General features: G+C 37.6%; 1 protein-coding gene across 1 annotated transcript in view; it reads right to left on the reverse strand.

Moving 5' to 3' along the window:
• Window positions 1-21,589, reverse strand: part of ACVR1C (activin A receptor type 1C) — an 87,593-nt gene extending 66,004 nt beyond the window's left edge. Inside the window, exon 1 of the mRNA XM_031008924.3 lies at window positions 21,288-21,589. Within this exon, the coding sequence (XP_030864784.1) occupies window positions 21,288-21,360 (73 nt within the window). The 5' untranslated portion in view covers window positions 21,361-21,589. The remainder of the gene's footprint in view (window positions 1-21,287) is intronic.
• Between the last annotated feature and the right edge of the window lie 224 nt (window positions 21,590-21,813).

Here is a 21,813-nt window from a genome sequence, read left to right on the forward strand (position 1 = left end):
TTTGGTTATCTGGGCTCTTTTTTGGTTCCATATGAATTTTAGGATTCTTTTTTTATATTTCTGTGAAAAATGACATTTGGTCACTATAGCCTTCCAATATGTTTTGAAGTCAGTTAGGATAATGTCTCCAGCTTTGCTCTTTTTGCTTAGAATTGTTTTGGTTATCTGGGCTCTTTTTTGATTCCATATGAATTTTAGGATTTTTTTATATTTCTGTGAAAATGACATTAGTATTTTGATAGAAATTGCATCGAATCTATAGATACCTTTAGGTAGTATGGTCATTTTAATAATACCTACTCTTCAGATCTATGAGCATGGAATGTCTTTTCATTTGTTCACGTCCTTTTCAATTTCTTTCATCAGTGTTTTCTGGTTTTTCTTGTATAGATGTTTCACATTCTTGGTTAAGTTTATTCCTATGTATTTTTGTAGCTATTTTAAATGAGATTGCCTTCCTGATTTTTTCTTATCTATTTCATTATTGAAGTATATAAATGCTACATATTTCTGAATGTCAGTTTTGTAGTTTGCACCTTTACTGAATTGAACAGTTCTGGAATTTTTTTGGTGGAGGCTTTTGATTTTTCTAAATATAAGATCATGTCCTCTGCAAAGAGGGATAATTTTATTTCCTCATTTCCAATTTGAATGCCTTTTATTTCTCATTTCCAATTTGAATGCCTTTTATTTCTTTCTCTGGTCTGACTGCTGTGGCTGGGGCTTCCAGTACTATGTTGAAAAGGAGTGGTGAGAGTCAGCATTCTTGTCTTGTTCCAGTTCTTAGAGGAAAGGCTTTCAATTTTTCCCCATTTAGTATGATGTTAGATGTTGGTTTGTCACATATTACTTTTATTATTTTGAGGTATATGCCTCCTATGCCTAGATTATTGACAGTTTTTTGTCAAAATGAGTTGTTAAATTTTATCAAATACTTTTTCTGCATCTGTTGAAATAATCATATGATCTTTGTTCTTCATTCTGTTGATGTTAAGTATAACATTTATCAATTTGTATATGTTGAACCATACTTGCATCCCTGACATAAATCCCACTTGATTATTATATGTTATCTTTTTGATGTGCTGTTAGATTCAGTTTGTTAGTATTTTGTGGAGGATTTCTGCATCTTTGTTCATCAGGGATATTGGCACGTAGATTTCTTTTTTGGTTGTGTCGTTGTCTAGGGCTATCAGGGTATTGCTGGCCTTAAAAAATGAGTTTAGGAGAATTTCCTGCTCTTCCATTTTTTCCAATAGTTTTAGGATAACTGGTATTAGATCTTCTTTATATGTTTGGTAGAATTCCACAGTGAATACGTCTAGTCCTGAGCTTTTACTTGTTAGGAGACTTTTCATTACAACTCAATCTCACTGCTTGTTATTGGTCTGTTCAGGTTTTCTTTCTGATTCAATCTTGATAGGCTGTTTGTTTCCAGGAATTTATCCATTTCCTCTATGTTTTTCAGTTTGTTACTTTATAGTTGTTCATAACAGTCTCTGATGGTCTTTTGTATTTTTGTGGTATCAATTATAGTATCTCCTTGTTCACTTCTGATTTTATTTGTGTCTTCTCTTTTTTCTTAGTCTAGTTAACAGTTTATCACTTTTGTTTATCTTTTCAAAGAGCCAATTTTTCACCTCATTGATTCTTTGAATTTCTTCCTTTTTTTGTTATTTAGTTCATTTAGTTCTGCTGTGATCTTTATTATTTCTTTTCTTCTGCTAATTTGGGGTTTGGTTTGCTCTTGAGGTTCATTGAGGTGCCTTGTTAGGTTATTTTAAATCAGGTGTGTTTTTTTTAGTGTGGGCATTTATTTCTATAAACTTCTCTATTAGCACTGCTTTTGCTATATCCCACAGGTTTTGATATGCTGTTTTCATTTTCATTGGTTTCAAGACTTTTTTTTTAATTTCTATCTTCATTTCTTCCTTGACTCAATGGTTGTTTAGGAGCATGTTGTTTAATTCCCATGTATTTGTAGAGTTTCCAAATTTCCTCTTGGCATTGATTTCTAGTTTTATTCCATTGTGGTCTGAGAAGATACTTGATATGAGTTTAATTTTATAAAATTTGTTGAGACTTATTTTGCAACCTAACACACGATCTCTCCTGAAGAATGTGCCGTGTGTTGATGCAAAGGATGAATATGCTGCAGTTGTTGGATAGAATGTTCTGTATATGTTTGTTAGGTCCATTTGGTCTAAGGTGCAGTTTAAATCCAATGTTTCTTTGTTCATTTTCTGTCTAGATAAACTGTCTAATGCTGAAAGGGGGATGTTGAAGTCTCCCACTATTATTGTATTGCAGTCTTGCTCTCTCTCTAGAACTAGTAATATCTGCTTCATGAATCTGGGTACATACATACTTAGAATTGTTATATCTGCTTGCTGGATTTATCCCTTTAAAATTATATAATAACATTCTTTGTCTTCTTTTTTACTGTTCTTGACTTAAAGTCTCTGTTGTCTGATATAAGTATAACGGCTCCTGTTCACTTTTGGTTTCTATTTGTGTGAAATATCTTTTTTCATCCCTTTACTTTCAGTGTATATGGGTCTTTACTGGTAAACTGCACCTCTTGTAGGCAGTGTATAGTTGGATAATTTTTTATATCTATTCAGCCAGTCTGTATCTTTCAAGTAGAGAATTTAATCCATTTCTATTCAAGGTCATTATTGATATGTGAGGTTTTGTTCCTGTCATATTGTTATTTGTTTTCTAGTTGTTTTATAAATTCTTTGTTCCTTTCTTTTTCTCTTAATATTTGTCCTTGTGGTTTAGTGGTTCTGTAGTGGTCCTATTTGAGTTATTTCTCTTCCAAATATGTGTGTGTTTGTCATGTCAGTGAGTTTTATACTTTCATGTGTTTTCATGATGGTAATCTTTTTCATGATGGTTGTCTTTTTGTTTCCAGGTTTAGGACTCTCTTGAGCATTTCTTAGAGTGGTGATAAATTCCCTCAGCATTTGCTTGTCTAAGAAGGACTTTATTTCTCCTTCATTGATGAAGGATAGTCTCACTGGATATAGTTTTCTTGTGTATCAATTTTCTTCTTTCAGCATTTTAAATATATCATTCCATTCTCTTGTGGCCTATAAGGTTTTTGTTGAGAATTCAGCCCTTAAAAAGATAGGAGTTCCTTTATAGGTGACGAGATACTTTTGCTGTTTCTAGAATTCTCTTTTCTCTTTGACTTTACACAGCTTGATTATAATGTACCATGAAGAAGACATTTTTGCACTGTATCTGTTTGGGGATCATTGGGCCCTGTATTTGAATGTCTAAATCTCTTGCTAGACTTGGGAAAGTTTTCATCTATTATTTCACTGGATAGGTTTTTAAACCCTTTTGGTGTCTCTTCGCCTTCTGGGATACTAATAATTTGTATATTTGGTCCCTTTATTGTGTCCCATATATTATGAAGAGTTTGTTCATTCTTTTTTATTATTTTATCTTTGTTTTTGTCTGACCAGACTTTTTTGAAAGATGTGTCTTCAAGTTCTGAGATTATTTCTTCTGCTTGATCTAGTCTTTTGTTGAAGCTTTCAAATGTATGTTGTATTTCATTCAGTAAATTCCTCAGTTCCAGGATTTCTTATTATATCTTTGGTAAATTTCTCATTCATGTCCTGAATTGTTTTACTGATTTCTTTGTACTATTTTTCAAAGTTCTGTTGTATCTCACTGAGATTCTTTAAACTCAACAATTTGAATTCTTTATCTGGGATTTGTAGAATTCCTTTTTGATTGGGATATGTTGCTAGAGAATTACGTTCCCTTGAAGGTGTCATATGTCCTTGCTTTTTAATGTTTCTTGTGTTCTTACATTGATATCTGCACATCTGGCATAACAGTTACTTCTTCCAATTTTTCAAATTTCCTTTTGTAGGAGAGGACTTTTTCCTGAAGATGTATCTATGACATTGGTTGGGTAGGGCCCTTCCTCTTTGATTTTGGGTGCACACAGTACTGTAGTCTCTGTATGACTTTTTTGCAGTAAACAGCATCAGTGGTATCTGTGATTTCCTCAGTGAGTTAGAGTATGGTTATGAGTGGAGGCTGTGGTGAAGTTGTGCTGATGACAGGAATTCCAGGTCGGCCGGTCTTTAGGCACAAGTGGTGGTAGCAGTGGGCTGAGCATGCCTGTCGTTAGAGCCCAGGGTGGCATATGTTGACTGTGATGTTAGTGGGTCCGGATGGGCCCATTCTTGGGCCTCCAGGTAGCTGCTTGGGATGCTGGCAGGGTGGGTGGGTTCTTGGGCCCCTGGGCAATAGGCTTGTTGTGGGCAATGGCAACAGCAGTTGTAGGACAACTTTCTGGGTCCTGAGCAGTGTGTGCTGGTGTTGGCAGTATCTGTGATGGGCTGGGTAGACCAGTCCCCAGGCTCCTAGGTGGCATGTGTGGGTATATTTTGTCAGTGGTGTTGACAGAAAGCTGGGGGGGCCAGCTCTTAAAGTTCCTGAGGGAAGTGCACAGATGCCAGAGGTGGTGAAATGGCCAGGGTGATCCATATTCTCAGGCAGCATGCTTGGGCTCTGTGGTTGTGGTGCCAGGGTGGGCAGGTCTGACCTTGGTCCCCTGGTGATATGCAGGGGCATGGGCTGTAGTAGACAAGGTGAGGTAATCTGTGGTGAAGGGTGTGGAGAACATGACTCCAGGACTCATTCTAGAGCAGAGCATCCATGCTATTGGGATAAATGGAGCTGCTTTTATCAGTCTGCTGTGGGTAGCTCTCAGGGTCTGAGAAGTGCACACTTTGTCTCTGTCAATAGCAGTGGCCACAACAATGTGTGGGGAGCCTGTATTCAGGCCACACACTAGAGTACAGAGGCTATGCTCTTGGTGTGGGCAAAGTTGGTGACCACAATCCCAAACAGGGAGCTCTTAGGTTCTGGGTAGCACTTACTTCAGCTCCTGGCTGCAGAAGTGACTGCAATGTTTTGGGGGGTTAGTGGGGAGGGATCCTGCCCTCCTTGCATGGGCCCCAAAACAGAGGCTACATTGAGAGTGGGGGCTCAGTCACCACTCACAGCCCCAGACAGCCAGCTCCAAACAGGCAGCCCACCCCAGCCTCTGGCAGCAGCAAGGGCAGCTGTGTTGCAGTGGTATGAGTGAGGGACAGGACCCCACTCTTCTATGTGCTAGCCTGAGCACAAGGGCCACATTGCTAGCGGGAACAGGGTTGCTACTCCCAGTCCATCAGCACTCAGGCTCACCCACCTCAGCTCCCAGTGGCAGCAACTGCTGCAGCAGTGTGTGGAGTTGGGAAGGGGTCCCACTCTCTGTTTGCAAGCCCAACGTCAGAGTCCATGCCACTGCTGGGGACAGGATTACTTCTCACAGCCCCAGACAGGGAACTCTCAGGCTATGGAAAGTATACACTCTGGTTTCCTTTGTGCCAGGAGCCACCTCCTTGGTGTGCTGCACAGTCCCTTTCCCAGAGAGTAGTACTCCATGTGGACTAGAGTACTAAGGACCACACAACACTTTTGGGTCCAGCCAGCACTGTGCCCCTGTAGCCCTTTAGCTAGACACTGGGGAATGTCAGTGGAGGCTTCCAGAATGTAGAACTACAGGGGCTATGGTTACCAGGGCAGGATGAATCCAAGTGACAGCAGAACTCTCACAATTATGCCATTTTGCAGCTGCTTAGGTCTCAGGGATGTGTGTGACCCAGTACAAGTTCCCTGTCTAGTGTAATGTTCCCGCAGAGTCTCTAAATCATTGTCCATGTTAGTCTAAGGGTTCATACAGGTAGAGGAGCTCTCCCATGGCAACAGTCTAGTGAGGATGTGGACTGCTAAGGGTCTCTCACTTACCCATTCCCTGCAATAGGAAGCCCCTCTGGGCTCCCAGCCAATCTCAGCCTCCGGCTGCTCACTTCCTTTTTCTTCCGTGTCTCAGTTGTTTCCTGTGACTTTTCTGTTGATCTCCAGTGATCTCTCCTAGATGTTCTATTCAAGGTGTGATTATCTCTTTGCAATTTTGATTCTTCTTTCTGGGGAGGGTGAGTGTCTAATGTCCCTAGTCAGCCATCTTAACTCCTCTATACTTTAAATAATCTCTAGATTACTTATAATACCTAATGCTATATAAATAGTTTTAATACTGTATTGGTTTTTTATTTGCATTATTTTTATTGTTGTATTGTTAATTTTTGTTGTGTTTTTTTCCAAATATTTTCAATCTGTCGTTGATTGAATCTGCAGATGTGAAACCCACCAGATATGGAGGGCCAACTGTATAGGATTCCATTCATTTAGGTTTACTTTAAATTATTTCAACTGTGTTTTATAGGTGAGTGTTGTCATCTGGTTTTAAATGCATCTGTTGATATTGTCATATGGTTTTCTTTAGTCTGCTGAAATGGTAAATTGAAATATTCGATTTTTGAATGTTGAACCAGGCTTGCATTCCTAGGACAAACTCCACAAGAAAATAATGTATTATCCTGTTGTTATATTTTCGTTCAATTTAATAACATTTTGTTGAGGATTTTTGCATCTCTATGAGAGATACTGGTCTATAGTTTTCTTTCACTGTGATGTCTTTACCTAGTTTAGCTTTCACTGTAATACTGGTTTCATAAAATGAGCTGAAAGATGTTCCCTCCACTTGCACATTCTGGAAGTTTATGTAGAATAGACATTATTTCTTCCTAAAAATTTTGATAGAATTCACCAGTGAAGTAATGTGAAATTAGAGAATTTTTTCTTAGATGTTTTCAAGCTTTGAGCTATAAAATGAATGTCTTTAATCTCTTTAGGACTATTCAGGTTATTTATTATTTCTTGATTAGTCTTTGGAAGTTTATATCTTTCAAGGAATTTGCTCATTTTACCTAAATTTTTTAATTGTGAACAAAATGCAATATTCCTTTATTTTTAGTTTTATGTCTGTGGGGTGGATACCAATGTCCTTCTTTCATTTCTAACATCAGTAATTTGTGTATTCCCTCTATTTTCTTTGTAAATCTAGCTAAGGTGAACCACTTTGACCTACGAGTATGTAGAAGTTCGTTGCTTAATAAGTTCCTGTTGTTGATTTCTAGTTTGTTTCCATTATATTCAGAGAACTTATTCTGTATACTTTAATTTTTTTAAAATGTATTAGGTTTGTTCTATGCCCCCACAATATGGTCTGTCTTGGCTAACATTCTATGCACACTTTAAAATATGTGTATTCTGCTGTTGTTAGTTGGAATGTTACATAAATGTCAATTAGGTCAAGTTGGTTAAAATTATTTTTTAGATTTTGTATATCCTTACTAAAGTTTGGTTTATTTATTCTATCAGATATGAGAGAGGAGTTTGAAGAATCAAAATATAATTAAAGATATGTCTATTTCCCTTTCAGTTCTATCCATTGTTGTTTCATGCATTTTGAAGCTCTATGGCTAGAAGCATACACAACATTATGATACCTTGTCAGTGAAGTGATATTTCTATCACTATGGAATATCCCTTGCAGCATCTTATCTTTTGATGTCTATTTTGTTTGTTATTAATATAGCCACCCCATCTTTCTAATAGTTAGTGTGTGCGTGGTATAATTTTTTCCATAGTTGTACTTTCAATCTATTTGTCTCTTTGTATTTAAAGTGCATTTCTTATATTAAAGTGGATTTCTTACGATAGCATATAGATCTTGCTTTTTTACCCAGTCTGACAATCTCAGTCTTTTCATTGCTATACGTAAACCATTTACATTTAATGTAATTATTGGTATAACTGAATGAAATCTACCATATTGTTCACTGTTTTCCATTCATTGTTTTTGATCCCTTGGATATTTTACCCTCATGCTTTTGGATTAATTGAATATTTTTATTCCATTTATTTACATTATTAGCTTATTATTTTTACCATTTTAAAAATATTTTTAAGAGATGCCCTTGCAGCTGGGCACAGTGGTTCATGCCTATAATACCAGCACTATGGGAGGCCAAGGCAGGAGGATCACTTGAGGCCAGGAGTTCAAGACCAGCCTGAGCACTGTAGTGAGACCCTGTCTCTACAAGTAACAATAATACAAAAAAAAAATACACAAAAAGTAGCCAGGTGTGGTGCATGCTTTGAGGTTTTTGTGGGTTTTGCCTGTTTGTTTTGAGATAGGATTTCACTTTGTCAGCCAGGTTGGAGTACAGTGACATGATCATAGCTCACTGCAGCCTTGACCTCCCGAGCTCAAGCAATTCTCCCACCTCAGCCTCCCCAGTAGCTGGGACTACAGGTGTGCACAACCATACCTGGCTAATTTTTTTCATTTTTTGTAAAGACATGGTCTTGCTATGTTGCCTAGGCTGGTCTCAAACTCCTAGGCACAAGTAATCCTTCCACCTTGGCCTCCCAAAGTGCTGGGATTACATAAGTTCTTATTTATTGGAAAATGTCTATTTCTCTTTTGTTTAAAAAAACTTCATGTAGTATGGAATATTGGGTTGGCAATTTTTTACTCACTGCATTTAAAGTTGTCACTTTATTGCAATAGGACTGTTCTTGTAAAAAAATTAAAAATTAAAAAAAAATAAAGTCCCTTCATTGGTTTGTGTTTTGCAGTTTCTGCTAAGAAGTCTGCTGCAATTCTTAACTTTGTTCCTCTTTATGTAAGAGGTATTTTTTAATGCAAGCTGCCTTCAAGATTTTCTATTTATCTTTGAATGTCATCAGTTAGAATATGATGGATATGGTCTATTGGTGTAGGGTTTTGGAGGAGAGAAATTTGTCTGGATTGGGCTCTCCGAGCTTCTGTGCTTGGTGGTTTGATGTCTTTCATTATGTCTGGAAATTATTAACCAATATCTCTTCAACTATTTCTTTTGTCCCATTCTCCCTCTGTTTTCTTCTAGCATTCCATTTACACATATGTTATATTACTTGATATTACCCCATACCTCTTGGATGCTCTGTTGGGTCTTTTTGCTCCTCCCTCTTTATTACCTCTGGACGCTTCCCTCTTTAGTGTAATGGCTTTAAACAAGTATAAGTACACTATTATAAGGTAATTTCTAGTGATCCATCTTCAAATTTATGATTCTTTCTTTGGCTGTGTCAGGTCAATTGATGAGCACACCAAAGGCATTCTTCATTTGTTTTTCATATTTAGCATTTCCTTTTGACATTTTCTTACACTCTCTACCCTTCTACTGAAATGCTACAACTGTTCATGCATATTTTCCACATTTTCCACTACAGTTTTTAATCATAGTTATTTTAAATTCCTTGCCTAATAGTTTTAAAATCTGCATCATATCTAAATCAGGTTCTATTGAGTGCTCTGTCACTTGTGAGTAGGGTTTTTTCTTAAGTATCTCCTCATAATTATTGGTTGATGTAAATATAACTATACTATTGGTAAATTTAATCATACTATTACAAGGTCTTTATACTAAAACTGGAGGTGTCAGGGTAAAGAGAGAAGCATGAAGTAAGAAGATTGAAGTGTCAGGTGTGAAGAGTAATGAGTGAAATGACACAGTATTGATTCAAAAGGAACATTAAGAAAGAATACAGTTAAACATAGAGCAACCAGTTAAAAATAATAATTAGGAGAGAGAGTTAAGAAATCCACAAAGAAAGTAAAATGAAATACTCAAAAAAATTACTAGTCAAAAAGAGGGCCAAAAAAGAGGAACAGAAGAATAATAAAAAGAAAAATAAATAGCAAGAGGGTAGGCTACCAATTACTATACTAATTGTTAATGGACTAAACACCTTAATTACTGTCCGAGTGTTAAAAGGTAAAAGTGAAGAACTAACTGTATGCTGTGTACAAAGGATGCACTTTCGTTATAAAGACACTGATAGAAAGGAAAGGAAAGGGAAAAAATACATGCAAATACTAAACATAAGAAAATTGGCATGGTTGTATTACTATTAGAGTAGACTTCCAGACAAAGAGTATTACTGAGATAAAGAGGGACGTCTTATATTAATTAAATAGTCATTGCATCAGGAAGGCATGGAAATTGTAAATATGTACGTGCCTAAGTATTTCAAAATATATAAAATAGAAACTAATGGAACTAAAGGGAGAAACAGACAAATACATAAGTATAGCTGCACACTTCTCTCAGTAAGAAATATAGATGATGAGAACAACACTATCAATAAACCTCACCTAACTGGCATTTACAAAACAATACACCCAACAGCCAAAACTAATCTATGGTGGAATAAAGAACAGCAGATGCCTTTGGGAGTACCGCATTGAGGAATAACTGGGTAGAGACATGAGGGAGCTCACTGTGATGATGTTTATCTTTAATATCTTGAAAAAGATTAGGTGAATGTATTTCTCAAAATTTCATGAGTACACACAAAAGACTTGTGAATGTCATTACATATAAATATTTTATCCAAAAAGAAAAGTGTTGAACTCTGTGTAATAATATGCATGCTGAAGTATTTCAAAGAAAATATACTGCTATGTGTAATTTACTTGGAAATGCATCAGAAGATAACATATATTAATGGATAGAAGGATGGATAAATGGATATATATATGATAAGGCAAAATTATATAATAAAACAATAATGGTATAATCCAATTGGTCAGTATATGGGTGATAACTAAAATTCTTTTAATTCTAGTGTACACTTGAAGCTTAAAAATAAAAGTTGGGAGGAAAAGTAAAGCAAAATCAAACTTTCCCTAAACAAAAATTAATTAGAATGTGTTGCTATCAGAACTGAACTACAAAAATTGAAGGAAGATCTTCAGGTTGAAAGAAAATGACAACAGATATAAACTTTGATTTATACAAAGTAATGAAGAGTACTAAAAGTGATAAATAGGTGGGAAAATGTAAAATAGTATATTCATTTTTAAAGTTTCTTTAAAGGTAATACGTAAAGCCAAAATAATAACTATAAGTTTCAAGGTTTACAAAATATTTAGAAGTAAAACATATGAGATTAATAGCACAAAAGACAAAGAGAGGGAAATGGAGGCATATGATCGTAAGGTTCTTAAATAAGCTATGGTAATATTATCAATTTTGGAACAATCACTAAAAATAAAGAGGCAAGAGGCATAGCTTAGAAACTAATAGTGAAAATAATATATAAAGCTAATATTTAGTCAATTTAACCAAATGAAGGCAAGAGGGGGAAATGAAAGAGGATATATAAAAATAAGATGACAGATTTATTACATACAACCGTATTGGTAAATATATTAAATGTGTATGTTGTAAATGCTCCAGTTAAAAGACAAGTATGTAAGACAGGATTTAAAAAAGCAGGACCCAAACATATGCTCTCTCTATAAGAAACCCAATTTAAATGTAAAGATATATATGAGTTAAGCATAAGAGAATGGAAAATTTATAATATGTAGACTTTCAGCACAAGAAAACTGGAATAACAGAGTAACTATATCAATAGTTTAAAAAAGTAGATATATAAATATTAACCATAAGAAAGGTGGGATAGTTATATTAATATCAACAGAGTGGACCTCAAGGCAAAGCATATTACCAGTAATAAAGATAAGCATGTCATAGTAACAAATATTACCAGGGATAAAGTAGGAGTTTTCCCAATCATAAGTATGAATAAAGAGGACATAATAATCCTAATTGTGTATGTACCCAAAAACAAAATATTCAAATATAGGAAGCAACAATTAGAAAAAAACAAAAAAAGGGAATACATAAATCCACAAGTAAATTAGAGATGTCAACAATCCTTTCTCAATAGCTGGTGAAACAAGAAGACAGAGAATCAGTAAAGATAGAAAAGACTTCAATAATACTGTCTAGCAACTTGACCTAAATGACAGTTACAGAACACTCCACTCATCCAAAGTGGAATACGTAGTATTTTCAAGTACATATGGAGTATTCATGAGGTCAGACATGTGCCAGACTATAAAACAAACACAAATGAATTCAAAATAAATGAAATCATATAGATTCTGTTATTTCATCCCAAATGGATTTAAAGTAGAATTCTGTAAAAAAAAAAAAAAGCTCTGAAAATTACTAAAATATTTGGCAGTTAAATAACAGACATCCAAATAACACACAGGCGGCTCCAAAAAATTACAAAGGAAACTAGTAAAGATTTTTAACTCAGTATAAATAAAAACACAATATCACAATTTATGGAGGAGCTGAAGCTGTTGCTGAGAGGGAAACTTAGAAGTTAAATACGTATATTAGAAGAGAAGAAAGGTCTTAATAATTTAATGTGGGTCAGCAAACTACGGCCTATTGGCTATAAATAAGGTTTTATTGAAATGCAGCAACACCTATCTGTTTATGTATTGTCCGTGGCTGCTTTCATACTACAAAGGCAGAGTTAAGTGGATGCAACACTAGCTACTTGTTTCACAAGCCTAAAATAGGATAAACTCTGACCCTTTGAGAAAATGTTGCCAACACTTGATATAATGTGCCTGCTAAAGAACCTGGAATAAAAAGCAATAACTTAAACCTAAAGAAAGCAGATGAAGAAAATAATGAAGAGAAGAAAATAACTGAAAACAAACAGAGAAAATAAATAAAACCAAAATCTATTTATTTGCAAGAAATCAATAAAATTGATAAACCTCCGGCTAGACTGATCATGGTAAAAGGAGAGAAAATTCAAATTCCCTATTTCAGAAATATTAAAGGGGCCATCACTACAAATCTTACAAATATTAAAAGGATAATAAGGAAATGTGGCAAAAAAAAAACTTCATGGTAATGGCAATATCCAAAGCATAGTTGAGTAAAAGCCATTCTGGGGAACATCATCTTGATTTGGCACAATAACTCTCTATACTTCTAAAGGGGTCCAGTTGTTTTAACGAAGTCAACTTTCTTCTCTCTACAAAAGGGAATGCCTTTTAATAGAACATAGCTAAAGAGTAGCTGTAGGAAATAAAGATTTTCAAAAAGAGTTTCATTCAGTTACACATTTATTATTCTATAAGGAATCTTCTGCTAATTATATAATTATTCTGTATTCAACCTGTCAAATTTTGTGTAATGTCTATTTTCCGGAAATACAAATGACAGATTGCAAGTAGAATTTAAGTGAGAACACAATCTCACCATGACTATCAGAGCAAGCAAATGTCTACAGAGTAGAATTTTTACTCTTGGAGAACGAAAATGGAGATGATAGAGAAAAAAAAGATACACTTCCAGGGGAGTAGGCCAGGAAAATGCCATCAGATAAAGTTGTGAGATGTGATTAGTTAATACTCTTTAATATATTTTGGCTCTCTTGTAAAACAATCTGGTTTTTTTAAGCTGTAGTAATCCGGATTACCAGTTTCTGAATTAACATCTCTTGGACACGTATGCATTAAAAAAAAATTTATATTTGTTGTTTTTAATTATTTTTTAATTGACACATAATTGTATATATTTATGGGATACAATGTGATGTTTTGATACATGTATACAGTGTCCAATGATCACATCAGGAGAATTAGCATATCCACCACCTCAAACATTTATCATTTCTTTATGTTGAGAATATTCAAAATCTGGTCTTCTAGCTATTTGAACATGTCCATATCCTGATGAGTTAGATTTTTTTTCTAGTCCCGTTTTTGATCATAGAGTCTTTATTTCAGTCAATTATTGAGTTGCATAAAAAAAAGGTATAAGGTGCTTAATCAATATGCAGAGATGTGGCATCCATCCCTGTCTTTTTATTAACCATGAGATAACAACGACAAAATAGATTGGGAGAAAATGTGTGTTTCACTTTCAAAATGGGAGCATCCTAATGATTTTCTTGAAGTGAAAAGTTTAATGAAAAAGTGGATTGATCTAATTTGGGATGTTTAAGTCATTGGCAAATTTAAATTGTTTTAAAAAAAATAATAATAAGCCAAGCTCTTGAGTCATACCTAGTGAATCACCCATGAATTCTTGAGATTAATTTAAAACAGCTCCAAAGAAACAGTATCTTTGCATGCCTACTGTCTAAAAGACAGAAGAGAACAACAGAAAGTAGAAGCTATTCTAGAGGAAAAAAAGTGAAGAATCAGGACACAGCAGAGCCGTGTTAGCCTGGCTGGCCAATCAGAGCAGTGAATTCAAGGGGCACATCATGAGGCAATGGTAGCCCCTGAGAAGGAGCAAAGTGTTGGCTTCTATGGAAATAAGGTCTTCCTTGTCTGTTTCATACTCCCACTCACCTCCTCTATCCTTTTACTTTTTACTGGATCCCTAAGTAGGAGGAGTAGTGATTTGTATTGTTCGGGTTTCAGGGAACCAAGTGGCCCACATGCTTTAGGGATCCAGCTTTCAAAGAACAAGAAAAACAAGGGGCTCATGGTCATGGCTATGTCTTCCTTCTTTTCCACAGCAAGTGTGGGAAGGGTACAACCTGCTTCCTTGGTAGAAGAGATCCCACCACCTCTTTCCACAGACTTTCTACTTTTTCCCTCACCTAGCAGTTGCCCCTGAAATTATTGCCTGGAACTCCTGCCAGTTTCCATGAGACCTGGACTAATGTGAGGTATTGTAAATAGAGGTCCCTTGCTCCACAGCTTCTATGGCTTCATTTTGCCAGGACTGAATAGCCTTTCAATGGTTTCCTGGAGTTAGGATCCAGGGTTCGGGTTTATTACAGCTCCTCTACCTTTATCCTTGGGCTATTTAGTTGTTGAAAAGAAGAGCGTATTCAAGTTTGCCATGCTACTGGGGACAAAAGCTCCAGGTAATAAGAAAAAGTTACTTTGCCTTGTTTCACTTCGTTTTTCTAGATGTCACCTCTTAACTGAAGACGAGACTCAGCAGCTAGTGTTTGGGTATTCCTAGGTCCCATTAGCAAAAGAGTCATTTGTGTATCATTTATGAACATATCTCAATTTCTTAAACATACTATCCCAATTTCTTCAACAATGTAAGGATAAATCTTGAGATTTTGACTATTGACTGTGAAAAATATAAGACTTAGAAGACCAAAGCAATGGAAAACCAAGAAGATACTATAAGGTATAACTAATGACATTCTTCACAGAAATAGAAAAAAAATCCTAAAATTTACATGGAACCACAAGAGACCCAGAATAGCCAAAGCTATCCTAAGGAAAAAAGGACAAAACTGGAAGAATCACATTATCTGACTTCAAATTATACTACAGAGCTACAGTAACCAAAACAGCATGGTACTGACATAAAAACAGACACATAGACCAATGCAACAGAATAAAGAACCCAGAAACAAATCCACACACCTACAGTGAACTCATCTTTAACACAGGTGCCAAGAACATACACTGGGGAAAGGACAGTCTCTTCAATAAATGGTCCTGGGAAAACTAGATATCCATATGCAGAAGAATGTAACTAGACCCCTATCTCTTACTATATACAAAAAAAGTCAAATCAAAATGAATTAAAGACCTCAAACTATGAAACTACTATGAGAAAACATTGGGGAAAATCTCCAGGACATCAGTTTGTGCAAAGATTTCCTGAGTAATAGCCCACAAGCACAGATGCCCAAAGCAAACATGGACAAATGGGATCACATCAAGTTAAAAAGATTCTACATGGTAAAGGATACAATCAACAAAGTGAAAAGACAATCCACAGAATGAGAGAAAATATTTGCAAACTACCCCTCTCACAAGGGATTAATATCCAGAATATATAAGGAGCTAAAACAACACTGTAGGGAAAAAAATCTAATAATCCAATAAAAAAATTGGCAAAAGATTTGAATAGCCTTTTCCCAAAAGATGACATACAAATGGCAAACAGCACATGAAAAGGTGCTCAATATCATTGATCACCAAAGAAATGCAAATAAAAACTACAATGATATCATCTCACCCCAGTTAAAATGGCTTACATTCCAAAGACAGGCAATAATGAATGCTGGCAAGGATGTGGAAAAAAGTGAACACTTGTACACTGTTGGTAGGATTGTAAATTAGTACAACCACTAAGAAGAACCCTTTGGAGGTTCCTCAAAAAATTAAAACTTGAGCTACCATATGATCCAGCAATCCCACTGATGGATATAACCCAAAAGAAAGAAAATCAGTATATGGAAGAGATCTGCACTTCCATGTTTGTTGCAGCCCTATTTACAATAGCTAAGATTAGGAAGCAACCTAAGTGTCCATCAACAGATGAATGGATAACGAAAATCTGGTATATATACACAATGGAGTACTATTCAGCCATAAAAAAGAATGAGATCCAGTCATTTGCAACAACATGGATGGAAGTGGAGATCATTATGTTAACTGAAATAAGCCAGGAACAGAAAGACAAACATGACATGTTCTCACTTATTTGTGGGATCTAAAAATCAAACTCATGGTCAGAGAGAATAGAAAGCTGGTTAGCAGAGGCTGGGAAGGGTAGTAGGGCGTTGGTGGGGGAGGTGGGGATGGTTAGTGGGTACAAAAATATGGAAAGAATGAATAGGACCTACTATTTGATAGCACAATAGGGTGACTATAGTCAGTAATAATTGCATATTTTAAAATAAAGAATGTAATTGGATTGTTTGTAACTCAAAGGATAAAATGCTTGAGGGGATGGATACCCCATTTTCCATGATGTGCTTATTTCACACTGCATGCCTGTATCAAAACATCTCATGTACCCCATACATATATACATATATCTACTATGCACCCACAAAAAATTTTTTTAAATAATTTAAATTTTTTTAATGATAAGGTATAATACATAGCACCCTCTTTATGCTTAGAATTTTTCCTTTGTTTTGTTCTGTTTACTAATTATATTTGAAAATTAATTCTCTTGTTCTATTATTTATTAAAATAAACTCTTTATATATATGTCAACATAATCTGAGCTTTTTAATGATCCATGCCTGCAGTTGTCCACTTATAGGACACTACAGATCTCAAATTGAAGATAACATTAATCATTTGGTAGGTCAAGACTAAGCTAGAGCAGGAACTAAACAGCTTCAGGATGATATTTATGTATCCAAGCCCCTTCCCCAAAATCTTGTCATTGCTCTCTTAGGAACATGCTCTAAAACTTCAAACTATATCAGAATAACAGGTCCCACAGGGCTCAGCAGCCTCCTTATTCCTGCCTCTATCCAATCTCCTCTCCTCTTAACCTTATTTACGGCAAGAGATGCAAGTAGTGCCAAGAAAAGTACAACAAAGTGGGTCTTGGCTACTGCCTGAAAGCATTTCCCCTAAAAGAGAAACATGAAAGTGTATTCAAAAGGAAACTACTCCAAAACCGCATCTGAAAATAACCACTTCCAAAATACAGCAAACTTGGGAAAAACCAACTGCTTTCATGCAACAATCAAGGGAATCAAGAGTTATTCTTGTTTTTTTCACCCATATTTTCATGTCTAGATACTCATGTAGGATTGGAGAAAACTAGGTATCCTTTCAGGTTCACACAGAAGAGAGATGTCCTCCTGTGCAAAGAGTTGGGAGTGACACACTGGGAGACGCACATGAAGACAGTAACGGAGTTAGAACAGGCGAGGGTTTTAGAGCTGAGGACTAGAAAATAGGTCTTCACTTCTCTTTTTAATAAAAGAGCCAGAAATACATGCATCAGGAATGGTTTATCTCACAACAGGACTTCTTTTATGTTGGTTTGCAAGATAAAAGTACAGAACACCCAGTTAAATTGGAATTAAACAGCAATTAATTTTTAATATACTTGTGTTCCATGTCATACTTGTGACACACTTATACTAAAGAGGTATTCATTGTTTATCTCAAATTCAATCTAACAAGGTATTCTCTGCCTTATTTGCTAAGTCTGTGGCTCTATTTAATGCGTCTTTGAAAAGTTATCAGTAAATGCCCTTGGCTCTCAATTTTTTATCATCAGTCCATATTTATCCCCTGAACTTCAGACCCAGAAAACCAACTGCTTACTTAACATCTCCATTTCAGCATCTGAGAGGCATTTTGAACTCAACATATTCAAAACTGAGCTCCTGTGATCTGTCAGCACCAACCCTTCTCTCCCCAGACCAGCTTTTCCTGCAGTCTGCCCCACCCCAATTAAGGGTCCATTCTTCCATTGCTTGGGTCAAAAATGTAGCATCATCCTTAGCTACTCACTTTCACACCTCAAAGTCCTTTATTTTTTGTATGAGTTTAGCAATTCAGAGGAAATCTCTAAGCATAGTTTCTCCTGGGCCAGAGATGTCTTCCTTGGAACCAGGGAGCCTCTTGCCACATCTATGTCAATCAACCAATAAATGACTATGCTTAAAGAAGGGCAAAGGTGGCAACATCTTTTGCATTTATGAACTCAGTCAGCCCTGAGCTTTCACTTTCACTTCCAGCAACACTGTGGAAAACTCTTAGTGGAAACTGCTAACTATTGTTTGCAGTGGGGGTGAGGGGGTGCAGGGGGGTGCAGGCGGGTGGGGGGAAGAATTTCATTACTTGAAACCCCCACTCTCACCCTGGTTATTAAGGAAATATTTATTCCATTTTTGGAGTAACAACATACAGCTTTCTGGACTCTTAATAATCCTTTCTGGACCAGAGGACAAAGGAGTTTCAAGAAATTAGAATAGAATGCACAATATGTAAATCTATGTAACATCCAAATCACAGCTTCAAAGTAGAGAACTCCAGGACATTTTCTGCCACTTCTTTTTTGGGTACACATGATGAATATTGTGAAGCCATGTCAGGTCTCTCTTATCAAACATCAAGGCATCCAGAACCTACATAATCAGAGCAACTCAGAGGAGACTGAGTTTTTCGTTTCTCTTGTTTTTAGAGACGGTGCCTCACTGTGTCACCCAGGCTGGAGTGCAGTGGTGCGATCATGGCTCACTGCAATCTTGAACTCCTGGTCTCAAGCAATTCTGTCTCAGCCTTCCAAGTAGCTAGGACTACAGGTGTGTGCCACCAGAACTGGCTAACTGTTTTTAAATTTTTTGTAGAGACAGCGTCTCACTATGTTGCCTGAGCTGGTCTCAAGCAATCCTCACACCTCGGCCTCCCAAAGTACTGGGATTAGAGGCGTGAGCCACTGCACCTGGCCAGCCTGATTTTTTTTATTCCAGTCCAGACCAATAAATAGTTTTTCTAAGTCTCTACCAGCTGTTATCTTCTGAGATTCTCAAAAAGGAGCAATGGACACCCCTAAGGTGACAACAATGTGGGGAATGAGCAGCCAAAGTAAAAAAGGTTTACTGGTTTATCATGTGTTCAGATATTTAAAGTCGTAGGCCTGCTCTGCAGATCCAGATGAAAGGTGGTGCTTTCTGTCACACAGTTTCACTGACTATGTCATTACATCAAGAACAACTTCTCATATAACATTTCAATAACAGCAAGTACATGTCATAAATGGCCAATATGATTAACAGTATAATTTGTAAAAGTGACCAGGTAAAAATACAGTTGGCTAACCATGTCATAAAACCAATTGAAAAAGTGAAAAGCAAAACAAAACTACCTTGAATCTTTCTACTAAATAGCCAGAGTTTTATATAAAGTTAAGAATAAATACTATAAGTAGCAATATACATTGTTAATGTGGGACACAGAGGGGTAAAAACTTCTTAAGGAGATTTGAAAATGATTGCACTTGACATAGAAAAGTTTTTCATAAAAGTTCAACTTCAATAAATACGTCTCTACTATATTATTCCATATCATGCATTTTTCTTAGACTTCAAATTTTAAGTGAGCGACTTTGAATGGATTATCTTTTTTTTATTTTTTGCATATTTCAATGTCAAAAGTTTCCATGCCTTTTCAAGAACATGAGGCATGTTGCTATGCTAAAGGTCTCTGAAATTTTCGAAAGATTCTGGGTATACAACAAAATATACCCTTGAAGATACATTTAAAAAAATTGAATCTGTTTTGTAAAAATGTGTGCAGCCAAGTTATCAGCTCCTCCAAATAAAAAGAGTTGTACAGACAGCCTCCAGAGGCAGTTTCACCCCATCAAAACTGTGATACCTTGAAGACTTTTTTTTGTAAACTCTATTAAATTGTCAAGAGCACTTTCAGTATCCCAAGTTAGCAGAGTTTTCACCCATTTTTAAAGACTTTCCCATAGTTGGTTTTCTCCCACTTATAAATTTATTAACTCTAAATGCAAATATTTCACTTTATCCCATCATCTTTCTGACAGTCTTGGGCTGTTTTCCTAAAAGATAACTGGAATGTTTTAATCCTCAGATTTTGTCAATTAATCCTTTTCAATAATCAAATTTATATTTGAATATTGTATTTAGTGATTCTCTCAGGCCATCTGAAACACTGAAATCTGTACATGACAGCAATCATATCATTCAAATCATTCTCTTGCACATGTCACTAAGAGGAAAACGACCCACCATGAATATAGCTATTAATGTCAAACAGATTGTCATCTGGGAAAACAAAATGCATCAAAATCAGCTTCGGACAAAACACAGCTCTATGGGAAAACGCCAGATTTTTATGTGCAAATGTCTTCAATGTCTGATAGAAATTTTTAAAGAATGAGTTAGCAAAGAATTTGCTCCTCCTTTGCGTAATCCAGGACAATGTAATGAAAATAGTTTTTGAGGTAAAGGGCTTTTAGTCACAGCATATTATGATTTTACCAAAGATGCATTTGCCCCACTTTCTAGTAAACATTATAAAGAAACGTCTGGCTTCTAGATTGGGTAGAGGGCTCTATTTAGCCTATCAAGGCACAGACCTGTTATAAACTCTGGGGCGCTTGCCAGAATTTTTTTCCCCAGGAACTCTGAGTAAAGATCGTACCTCGAAAGCAATGAGCGTTGCAAACCACACAGATTTAAGCTCCCACTCTCGCCTCCATAGCTTGGCATCTGCGGCTTTTGGGGTATTCCCCGCCTCCTAAAACTCAGACTAAATCACCACCTCCCACCACCACCATGCCACCATCCTTGAGCAGCTCTCAGGGGCTTAGCACAGAGCGCGTCCGACGCATACCTGCAGCCCTCCCGGTCCCTGCAGGGTGAACCCAGCTTCCAGCCATGCGCGGACCCACAAACGCTCTCCTATTTTCTCCGCTGCAAACTGCCCACAAATTAGTCACCCACCTCACCCCTACTACTTATTCCCCCATGTCCCTGCTGCCTTTTCCCTCTTCCGGGCTGCTTCGTCCCCAACACACCTGTCTACCCCTACGGCTGCCAGACGTCAGGTGCCCACGCTGCACCCTATCCCGCGCCCCCTCAATCCGACTGGCGCTTCCCCGTCCGCCCCGAAGGTCAGTTTGCTCGGAGCACCCGCTGTCCCCCACCCCCGTGCCCACCCGCAGACCTCCTCCCAGCTCCCACCCTCGCGGGCGTCGGGAGAGAAACCAGCACCGTACCTGCCGAGAGCTCGGCGGCCGCGGCGAGCAGCAGGAGAGCCTGGCGGAGCGCTGAGCAGAGCGCCCGGGTCATCGCCACCAGGCGGCCGCGCCGGGGCTGCGAGGCCCCAGAGCAGAGCGAGGCAGCCGGGGCAGCACGGCCCGCTTTGAAGTTCCCGGGCCGCGGGAGGGGAGCGCGGCACCGACACCCTTTTGAAGTGCGCGGTTGGCTCTAGTCAGTGTGGGCGCCCCCCTCCCCGGCCGCCCCCATCCCACGCCCCCCGCGGCTGGCGGTGCGCGGCGCTCCTGCCACTGGCCCCGCAGCCGGGAGGGGAGGGGGTGGTGGGGCGGGCGGCAGAGCCCGCCCCTGCCGCGCCTCCGCCCCCTGCGCCCTCTCGCAGCCGCCCGGGCCTGCTGCTGCAGGGCAGGGAGGCAAAGGCGGCCCTGTGCCCGGCAGTGAGATCGCCCAGAGCTGGGGCGAAGAAAGAGGGGGCGTGGGGAAGCGGCGCGGAGCCTCCGGGACTAGATACTCAGGAACGGGGCTCCT

This window comes from Gorilla gorilla, chromosome 11 (genome assembly GCF_029281585.2).
Source record: "Gorilla gorilla gorilla isolate KB3781 chromosome 11, NHGRI_mGorGor1-v2.1_pri, whole genome shotgun sequence".
Taxonomy (NCBI): domain Eukaryota; kingdom Metazoa; phylum Chordata; class Mammalia; order Primates; family Hominidae; genus Gorilla; species Gorilla gorilla.